Source organism: Malus domestica, chromosome 13, assembly GCF_042453785.1.
Source record: "Malus domestica chromosome 13, GDT2T_hap1".
Classification (NCBI taxonomy): domain Eukaryota; kingdom Viridiplantae; phylum Streptophyta; class Magnoliopsida; order Rosales; family Rosaceae; genus Malus; species Malus domestica.
This window is the reverse complement of record NC_091673.1, coordinates 22,085,528-22,096,624: the sequence shown is the minus strand read 5'-3', so window position 1 is coordinate 22,096,624 and position 11,097 is coordinate 22,085,528. Positions and strand designations below refer to the sequence as shown.

Below are 11,097 nucleotides of genomic sequence, written 5' to 3'. Positions count from 1 at the left end.
TTAAAATAAGCAAGCACTACATGATTTAACTAGTGACTGTTGCCAGAAACATCATACATGACATAATCTTAGCTGCTGTAAATTATTTTCTTAATCATGCCCTATATAATACAACTTTTCGCCCATCAATTCTTTTCCCCAACCTTGATAAAAAAGATAAAAAGATAAAATAAAAATCTCCACGAGGGTGACGAAAGGCAATGCAGTACAGTAAATGCACGCATCAGGCAATGCCATTTGGCCGACACAAATTCAAAGAAATTACAAAAATGATTAAAGGGTTTTAGACGGTGGAGTCAAGCCTCCTAACTTAAGGGTCAATGCTAATTAAACAACTAATTAAAATATAAAAAAAAAAGAAGGTTTTCTTTTCTTGCTAATCAAATTTAGAGATGGCACTGACACCAACAAAAGCACTGCTTCCAATCAAATAAAAACCCCGATCCAGTTACCTTATGTTCAAATTAAATGGTTCTTTTTTCCTAATCATGTTGATCGCAGCATGTTCAGTGGTGGGCAAGTTTTTTAATTGGGGAATTGAAAAATATTTGCAATATAAAAGGTACAAAAGGAAGATATCATTGATATATATAGGAGTCATCACTGACATATTAAATTGCAATATAGCTAAAGGCATGTGGCCATTTGAAAAGAAAAACTCATAAAAAAGGAGCAAGACTAAATAAAAAAAGTTTCTGGGACCTGAACGTTTGGGCAAATTATTAATTTCTTACATCTATATTTCATTTTAAAATTATTTCTTGCATGGATCATAAAATACGTGCAGTACCATGAAAAATCGAGGTTCATGTGTTCATTTCAACATGCTAGGGTTCTCCTCAATAGATCGTACTCATATTTAAAGTGACTTGGTTTATACGAATTTATTTGTGTTTTATTTCTAGAAACTGAATGTTTACAAAAGAAATAATCATTAGACTTTAAGCTATAATGTTAGTTAGCCCCACGTTGAAAATTTCTGTACGTAGGTATTTGAAGTGAGGACTAACATGTGGATATATTTTGAACATATGTATTACGTTGATTGTCATTGAACGAAAAAGAACATTAATACGAGCATCCTAGAGTATGCAAATCCTTATTAACTAATGTTGGCATCATAAATTTTCCGCGTTTGCAGTTAATTTTGAGTCAGTTTTAGGGGGCCTTTGAGGGGCCTTGAATAGGCCTTCATGCTATCTTAAACGAGTTTGTGATTTTTAGACGTGCCATTGTTGGCCGTACCAACAAACTGATTAATTGATTGGTTTGTTTTAGATTGCTTGCTTGTGCCACAAGTGATTCAACTTCATCATCAAATGGATTGTGCCATACAAGAGTTAAATCTATGTTAGGTTCATTTTTATGTCTTGGTGAACTTTATATTTCTTTGTTTTGCTACCCAGGGAGAACCAAAAACTGATCGAACTGTGCTCGAATTGGTTCACAATTCTCGTAAAGACAGTAAACAAGACAAATTGACTTGAAAGATAAAGTATTTAAAGCGATGAAACATAAAGGCAGGTTAAATGTGTTAAACAACAGAGCAATAACTTGCAGGAAAAGTAAATAACTTGAGGACAAGCAATAAATACAAGCAATTGGGCAATTTAAACATATTCAGACAAGATTGCTCGCCTGTCGGACAAGTTCTTGCAAGTACAAAGTGTGTTTTGAAGAAGAGATTCTAATATAGGAAATCGATACTACGAAGGAAGTAGTAGAGTTATAAATGTAAAGAATGTTTGAACTACATTGAATTTATAAAATGTAGGCTTTACAGAGATTTGAAGTCTTTTTGTATGTTGAGTTGAGTTATTTTTCTTCTTCCTTTTATAGAACCACCTCTTTCTTTCAGAGTAAGCCATTCTCTTTTAGTCTGTTCCCTCTTATCCAAGTGGCTGAAGTGATTGCTATTAGAGTATGAGTTTTCACTTGGATACTTGAGATTTTATCCCCTTAAAACTATGAACTTGCCACTAGAAAGTGTTTTCCTCTATAAATTTGGACTGAATACTCCTTCTATGTGAAAGAGGGTTTTTGCCGCCTACAATTGCTACGTCATAAAGTACTTTTAAAGTTTGAGCCATGCTCTGTTCATTTGCTCATAAATCAAATACCGATTAAGCTTTTAAACAAATTTCAGCATGATGAGCCTTGGACAGACCAACAATCTATTTTTAATCCAAACAATTACCAATCATATCAAAATTTAACCTAGAAACTTTTATTTTAAGAAAATTACTGAACTAAATACAAAATTGACTACAAGAATTTACTACAGATGTTATCAAATATTTGTTTACAATAGATAGAACATGTCAAGGAGCTAAAATATCTTGCTTAATTGTCACATCCCAGTGCTGGCTCCGCCGTAGCACGATATTGTCCGCTTTGGGCCCTGGCCATGCCCTCACGGTTTTGTTTGTGGGAACTCAGACGAGAACTTCCCAGTGGGTCACCCATCCTAGGATTACTCTTGCCCGAACTCGCTTAATTTCGAAGTTCCGATGGAATCTGAAGCCAGTGAGTTCCCAAATGGTCTTATGCTATAGGAGGTGAGCATGTACATATAAGGCACATCACTCTCTCTCCGTTGATCGATGTGGGATATTACAAGTATGGTTTAAACAAGTGCATGTAAATAAAACAATACTTGAGAAAAAGAGTGAAGTAATACAAAATCCAGAATGTTACTTGGTGAAGTGACATTTTGAACATAGACCTTTGAAAATATTTGGAAAAAAAAAAAAACCTAAAATAACAAGGGAGCTTTTATAGACTCAGTCATTGGGATGAAATATGGAAGAAAAAAAACCACATATTTACCCTAGAGAGTATTATTCAAATAAGCAAATTATAGCCCAATGCTAACAGTAAAAAAAAGGTCGTACCCAGTGCACAAGGCTCCTGCTTTACGCAGGATCTGGGAGAGGTGAATGTCGGCTAGCCTTACCCCCATTTATGGAGAGGCTGCTCCCAAGTCTCGAACCCGAGACCTACCGCTCATAAGCTTCACAATAAGCTAACAGTAATGTGATTCAAATTTGTCTTTGATGATAATCGAACCTAAAACCTCATACTTGTATTCCTCTTCACTTGTAAGCGAGATGTGTTAGATTCGATTCTTGACAAAGACGAATTTGAATCCCATTATTATTAGCCGATTGTGAGGCTTATCCCACTATCCCACCCTCTTAATGTAGATAATATGGTTTGCTAAAAAAAAAATTAAACTTGTTAGGATTACAAATTTACGAAATTAATATTTTTAATACAAATACACACACACACATATGTGTGTGTGTGTATATATATATACACTGAGAAAATTAGAGATATGAGCGAGGACATCAATGAACCAATTATAAACGATGATTTAATCTAAAGACCTCACACGTATAATTGAAAAATAACATCATTAAACTGTAATGCTATTGTAATAAAATGTTTTTAAATAAGTCAATTTTGTCCTAATGAAATAGATGGGGTTTCGTAGTTGAGTGGAGATGAGCCAACCCACAACAATTGTCTAAGTCATAGAGATAATATGGGCAGCGCATAGCAAGAACCTTACCCCTTTGCCTTGTGCGGGACCTCGAATTCACCTTTCAACATGTCTATGATTAGTCGTCAGACTCATATATAACCCGCAACTATGGACTCTGGCAGCTCATGATATGGACGTAAAGCTAATTGCCTACCTCCTACCCTAGTGGTTGGGCAACCTATTTCTAGTTTCATTTTCTATGGTCCATATCTCCTCTACCGTTTTGTCGAGATAAAAGTCCGTATCCCTGAGATTTGTGGACTATCACTATGACGTACTCGTAAATTGCCTTTGCATATTTTGGATTATGGTGCTGATTAAGCATAAAAAAAAGAGAAAATTATTTTCGAATATTCATGTTCTGCTTATGTATACATCGCTTGATTTGTTTTGTTGTTTGATTATGTTTGTTTTATTCAAATTGTATGTCTGAAATAAACGGTAACGTGCATATGGTGAAAATGAGTATGCGAACACCAATTTCTTAAGTGAAAGTAACACGACTCAACTCGTTCATCCCTTTGTTGTATCTTCTATGTACATAAGGAACAAGATTCATAGTTTCCTATCACGAATTATGATGCTAAGTTTTCGTTTCATACGTAGAATGCCACACTGTATTCAATGTAAAATGAACGACTCAAATTTAAAGACTCCTAATCTTTATCTTCCCGATTAATCTCACGATACACTTACAACCACATAATATTGTAACTAAACTCTTCTTTTGAAGTAACTGTGACCAATATTTGTAGAGCATTGTTATTATCACTTCAAAAATCTCTTTTGACACTCCAAACTTTTTATAATTAGAAAGAAAAATACAGAGAAGTATATAATGAGATTTTTTGAGTGTTAATAACAATTCTCTATTTTTATCTTTATATACTCTTTAGTGTCTTCGAATGCATCTTCTATGTTCCATAAGTTTCAAGTGAGAATCATAAACTTAAAAGAGTTAATTAACAAAAGATTCTTCGATAAATCGTATCTTAATACAGAATTACAGATAAATACGAATCATACGATACAAAAAGAATATTATTTGTTATAGAGTTTTATTACTTACCTACCAACTCAATCGATAAAATTCCAAAGCTTTTTCATAAAAAAAAAAATAATAATAATAATTCAAACTTTTTAGGTTGCCCAAAAAGTTCACAGTTCCCCTCCACCCTTTCCAAGCACTAAAAAAGAGGAAAACCGAGTCCCCACAGTCATCCATCTTCTTCTTCGTCTCTATCTAGAGAGAGAGAGAGAGAGAGAGAGAGAGAGTTAAGAGAGACTCAGCAGCTCATCACAGATAGCACACACAGCGAAAGAGATGGAACATATGTGAAAAATGATGAAAGCATGCTTTGTCGGCCATTAAAGCTTCAACCCAAGAGCTCTGGTCCCTTCTCCTCTCACACCCATCATTCCATTCACGACCGTCAGTACCCCCATAAGCTCCAACTTAACTCCAGCACTTGCCTTTCCCCCCCTCTCTCTCTTCTGGAATAAAATATTCCAAGAAAGATCTTTCTTTGAATCTACTGAGTTTCTTGCTGCCAAAAGGCGCAATAAAGGTGTGGGCTTTAAGATATTTCTGCGCAAATCTTGGCCTCTAGACCGGAGATCCCCACCATTTGTCGGAAAAGGCGAACTGGGTTTGTCTCACCTTTTTCTTCTGGTTCATAATTCCCATGGTTTTCAGTTTGTCACTTGAGGAAGTTACTGCCCCCCCACTGCTGCTGGACTTGCTGCTTACATTGCCACTTCTTTTTTCTATGAGCGTTCTTAGACATTGAGAGGTATGTTCTCAGCTCTAATATGGTTAATTTTGGTTAATTTACTTTTCAGTTTTGGTGCCTTTTTTATGACTGATTTGTTAATCTTTACTCTTGTCTGGTTAATTTTGATCATTCAGTTTGAGTTAGTAATTTGCTAAATTAATTTTTTTATGTTATTGGGTTGCTTCAAATGACTCTGTTATTCCTGCCCCTTTAGCATTTAGGTGTCTGCTTCACTTTTAGTCTCTTTCTGTCATGTATTTTTATTATTGAGTTATCGAAATATCGAAGTTTGTTCTTTCATATGGATGGTTTGATTCCCTAATGACTTGGTATGCTTGGATTTTGTGCTGTGAAACACTCAAACTGGTCTGTTTAAACCAGGTTCCGAATTATCAAATTCTTTTATTATTAGAAATCTGGTTGTATTTTACTTGGTTTTGAGGATTAGTTTATTTGTATTACTTTGCATCTGATGAGCTTGGATGAGCAGGTGTTTAATTATCTGATTATGTTGTGATTGTGCTCATTTCAGTGTTACTAAAATGTCGAAAGCATTTGAGGTGAGGAGGGCTTTGGAACTGCAGTTTGCGAGAATTTTACTTGCCTTAGCTCTGCTTGCTTCTATTTCAGAGGGGTTGAATAATGAAGGGCTCTGCCTTTTAGAGCTGAAGAAAAGTATGCAGGATGGATTTGATTTTTTGGGAAATTGGAAGTCCTCTGATCAAACACCTTGCGGATGGATGGGTGTAAATTGCTCTTCCGGTTATGATCCAGTGGTCAAGGGTCTTGATTTGAGTTCTCTGAATCTTTCAGGAGTCCTCAGTCCTAGCATTGGTGGTTTGGTCCACCTAACTTCTCTTGATCTTTCAGACAATGGTTTTGTGGGAGGTATTCCTAAGGAGATAGGAAACTGTTGGAGTTTGGAAAGAATTTATCTGAACAATAACAAGTTCACTGGCCAAATACCTTTGGAAGTGGGTAAGCTGTTAAATTTAACAGTTTTGAATCTCTGTAATAACAGAATCAGTGGTCCGATTCCAGATGAGATTGGGAACTTGTCTTCACTGGCCGAGTTCGTGGTATACACCAACAATATTACTGGTTCAATACCTCATTCCTTTGGGAATCTCAAGAATCTGGTAACGTTTAGAGCTGGGCAGAATGATATTTCTGGTAGCCTACCGGCCGAAATAGGTAGATGTGAGAGCTTGCAATTGCTTGGTCTGGCCCAAAATTCTATAGGAGGGGAATTGCCTAAGGAGTTTGGGATGCTTCAGAGCTTGACAGATGTGGTTCTGTGGGGTAACCAGGTATCAGGATTTATACCCAAGGAGCTTGGAAATTGCTCTAGCCTTGAGACTATTGCTCTGTATCAGAACAATCTTGTGGGGCCTTTACCGCCAGAAATTGGGAACCTCAAGTCATTGAGGAAATTGTACATTTACAGGAATGGCTTGAATGGAACCATTCCAAGGGAATTTGGAAATCTTTCTTTGGCATCTGAGATTGATTTCTCGGAGAACTATTTGACAGGTGAGATCCCATCGGAGATAAGCAAGATAAAAGGTCTAACCTTACTGTACCTGTTCCAGAACCAGCTTACGGGTGTGATTCCAAATGAACTGAGTGGCTTGGGGAACCTGACAAAGCTTGACCTTTCCATTAATAATCTCAAAGGTCCTATCCCCGATGGGTTTCAATATTTGACTCAAATGTACCAGTTACAACTGTTCGACAATTCTCTAAGCGGTAGCATACCACGGGGGCTTGGACTTCACAGCCGACTGTGGGTAGTTGATTTATCCGATAACTTACTGACAGGAAGAATACCTCCATATATTTGTCGATATTCCAATCTAATTTTGTTGAACCTGGAGTCTAATGATCTGATCGGAAATATTCCGGCTGGTGTCTTGAACTGCAAATCATTGGTGCAACTTCGTCTTGTTGGAAACATGCTTACTGGGAGCTTTCCTTCGCAACTGTGCAGTTTGCCAAACCTTTCTGCAATTGAGTTGGATCAGAACAAATTCACTGGTCCAATTCCTCCAGAGATTAGGAACTGCCAAAAGTTGCAAAGGCTTCATATTTCAGACAACTACTTTACGTCTGAGTTGCCAAAGGAAATAGGATATCTGTCTCAACTGGTGACTTTCAACACATCATCCAATTTGCTCACCGGGCGGATTCCACCAGAAATCGTTAACTGCAAGATGCTTCAACGACTTGATCTCAGTCGAAATAGGTTCATGGGTACTTTGCCAAATGAGCTGGGAACACTTCTGCAACTAGAGCTTCTCAGGCTCTCAGAAAATAATTTCACGGGAAACATACCAGCAGAATTAGGAAACCTCTCCCATTTGACTGAGTTGCAGATGGGTGCCAACTTGTTTTCTGGTGAAATACCACCAGAATTGGGTTCTATTTCAAGCTTGCAGATTGCAATGAATCTGAGCTTTAATAATTTCAGTGGGAGAATACCGCCAGCTCTTGGACATCTTAATATGCTTGAATTCCTCTTGCTCAATAACAACCATTTAACTGGTGAAATTCCCAGTACATTTGAGAGTCTGTCAAGCTTACTAGGGTGCAACTTCTCAAACAATGACCTTACTGGACCTTTACCTTCCATTCCATTGTTTCAGAACATGGAGATTAGCAGCTTCATCGGTAACAAAGGACTCTGTGGCAGACCGCTTGGTGGTTGCAATGTTAATTCATCTCCTCAATCTGTTCCATCTCTGGCAAGTGGGGGTACTCAACGCAGTAAAATTGTTACAGTAATTGCTGCTGCTGTGGGTGGCGTTTCTCTTATTCTAATTGCTGTTATCTTATATTTCATGAGACATCCAGGCCAGAGAGTTCCTTCCTTGCAAGATAAGGATGCTCTATCTCCTGATACAGATATGTACTTACCTCCAAAGGAGGGATTTACGTTCCAAGATCTAGTTGAGGCGACAAATAACTTTCATGAAAGCTATGTTATTGGAAGGGGAGCTTGTGGAATTGTGTATAAGGCAGTAATGCGAACTGGACAGACTATTGCTGTTAAGAAATTGTCATCTAACCGAGAGAGCAATAACATTGAAAACAGTTTTCAGGCCGAGATTAAGACCTTAGGAAATATAAGGCATCGGAATATTGTGAAGCTATATGGATTCTGCTATCACCAGGGTTCCAATCTACTTCTTTACGAGTACATGGCAAAGGGTAGCTTGGGTGAATTGCTTCATGGTGACTCTTGTAGCTTGGACTGGCCAATGCGTTTTATGATTGCTTTGGGAGCTGCTGAAGGTCTTGCTTATTTACATCATGACTGCAAACCAAAGATTGTCCACCGTGATATAAAGTCCAACAATATTTTGCTAGATGAGAACTTTGAAGCCCATGTTGGTGATTTTGGTTTGGCCAAAGTGATTGATATGCCTTATTCAAAATCAATGTCAGCAGTTGCAGGGTCGTATGGATATATTGCTCCTGGTAAGCTTTCCTTTTGGTAATCTTTATTTACTTGAATAGTTATGGAATCGCCTTGTTCTCTGAGAATACTGCCGAAGAAAAAATATTCTTTAAGGATGAAAAAACTAATTTCTAGTATTTCTAATTTTCCTTTTAAATGATTCTATACATGTTCTACAGTAAAAATTAAATCTTTTAACCGAAAAATGTAAAAAGGAAATCTTTTCCTCCATATTGATAAATAATGTAACAATCACAACTTGGTTTTGAAGAGATATGTAACAAGAGGGAAAAGAAAAATTCAAGCATTAAATCTTAAATTCTTCACGTTTTGGAAACCACCTTCTTAACCCCTCATTTTGCCATCGGAAACCTTGAATCAGAGTGTCGCTGATGTAGTTAATTTTGGGAAAGATGACTGAATAATGTATATTTTGAAAGGGAACCAACACCCGAGCACAAAATTTGTGTATTCGTAAATAAATGCATATATGTTAACCTATCTAGGAAGTGCTTGCCCTGATGGCTGGCTGATTTTTTGTTTAATGTGAACATGTTGAATTTTTGTTTGTTTACTTACCTCTTTCTCGCTCTGAAGCTGCTCAGTCCGTTCTCGCTTCTCATTTCTGTACTCGATTGTTTATTGAATGGTTGATAATGTACTCTTCTTCATGGCAGAGTACGCATACACCATGAAGGTTACAGAAAAATGCGACATCTATAGCTATGGGGTTGTTCTGTTGGAGTTGCTGACTGGAAGAACTCCTGTCCAATCACTAGATCAAGGAGGCGACTTGGTCACCTGGGTGAGACACTATGTTCAAGACCATTCATTGACATCTGGGATACTCGATAGTCGGCTAAATCTTCAAGATGGACTTCTTGTTGATCACATGCTTAATGTCTTAAAAATTGCTTTGATATGCACAAGTATGTCCCCTTTTGACCGTCCATCGATCCGAGAAGTTGTCTTGATGCTTATTGAGTCGAATGAGCAAGATGGGGACTTTCCTCCGTCTCCAACTTTCAATCTTCATTTGAAAGATGCAACGGATCCTCCTTTGAAAGATGATAGTCGGTGAAAGTATACGACACAGCCGTAGATTGTAGTAACTCCGATGATTTTTTCGGGCTCTGATTCATCCTCATATTATTTGCAACAAGGAAATGGTAATATCTTGTACATCTTCTTTTTCACTAGAAAGATGATTACCGGAATTTACTTGTTTTTGAAACTCTTATGAGGGTAGGCTGAAGTTCCAACTTCCGCAGTCTATACATTATAGTGAAAATCAGTGTACAGTTAGCAGTATGATCATATGTGCTTCTGAATCATAATCCATTGGATTGAATAATTGTGTCACTCATGGATTATTTTGTTTTCTACTTTCCAGTAGTTTTGGTGAATAATTAAATGTGAAATAAGAATGCCAAGTTTGTTTCTTGGTCTCAATCCAATGAAAAGGATTTTTTGATAACCCCCTAAATAAACAAAAACAGTTTTTTTTTTTAATTTTATTTTTAATATTGAAGGTATTTTAACATCATCTATAGGTGATGCTTCAATAAAAAAAAAGGGTAAAATTTGAACCTGTAAAGTTATATTATTGCCCATCATTTTTTTTGTGTGATAGAAGATTAATTTGTCTTTTCACTCTCTTTTGATTGACAAAGAGGGTTTCATTAATTAATAGAGATTATTATTATTATTCAGTGTACACCAACTTTGAAGTCGCTCGAAGGTGCTTTGTGTGGAAGAAAAATTAATGGCCAATATACAAAGAAAGAAAATAAGTTTTTTTTTTTTTTTCTTTCTTTCGATTTTAACAAGTTACGTATAGGGAAATGATGGTTCTTAGACTTACGGCGGACTGTAAAGTCCAGCGTTGTCTTCCAAATTGTTGGTGATTCGAACCCTTAATTTTTGGGCGGGATAGACGCATTAACTATAATGATTCCATGTGAACAATTAACCGCAGCGGAAGAAGATAGATTCTAGCACCATTGTTGTATGTAACCACTGAAAGTACTTCATTTTTCTTGCAAAATAATAACAACTATGATTTATTGATTCAACATTATTTATGGTGAACAATTGGCTTATGAGCCATGCCACAGAAAGCAGTAATAACAAGGCCTAATTTTAATAACCGTCCAAAAACATTTGCTACAATTGATTATTTTTTAAACTAAATATTGATTATTTCTTAAACTAAACGCTGATTATTTTTTCAATCCTCATTATAAACAAACTAATAAAAAAATGGTCCAAAACTACGAATTTTAATCAAAAGCTATTTAATAACTTTATTT

General features: G+C 36.5%; 1 protein-coding gene across 1 annotated transcript; it reads left to right on the top strand.

Annotated features, from left to right (window-relative positions):
- Nucleotides 1-4,705: 4,705 nt before the first annotated feature.
- LOC103425418 (probable leucine-rich repeat receptor-like protein kinase At2g33170) lies at nucleotides 4,706-10,147 on the top strand. Its single transcript, XM_008363492.4, has 3 exons — nucleotides 4,706-5,343; nucleotides 5,858-8,805; nucleotides 9,463-10,147. Exons 2-3 carry the CDS (start codon nucleotides 5,868-5,870, stop codon nucleotides 9,864-9,866), a joined length of 3,342 nt encoding a protein of 1,113 aa, XP_008361714.3. The 5' UTR covers nucleotides 4,706-5,343; nucleotides 5,858-5,867; the 3' UTR covers nucleotides 9,867-10,147.
- The last annotated feature ends 950 nt before the right edge of the window (nucleotides 10,148-11,097 follow it).

Bases quoted from the DNA above. Each gene is read 5' to 3' on its own strand.
- LOC103425418 (XM_008363492.4), top strand. From the start codon at position 5,868: ATGTCGAAAGCATTTGAGGTGAGGAGGGCTTTGGAACTGCAGTTTGCG. The intron at 8,806-9,462 runs GTAAGCTTTCCT...TCTTCATGGCAG, and splicing joins GTATGGATATATTGCTCCTG to AGTACGCATACACCATGAAG.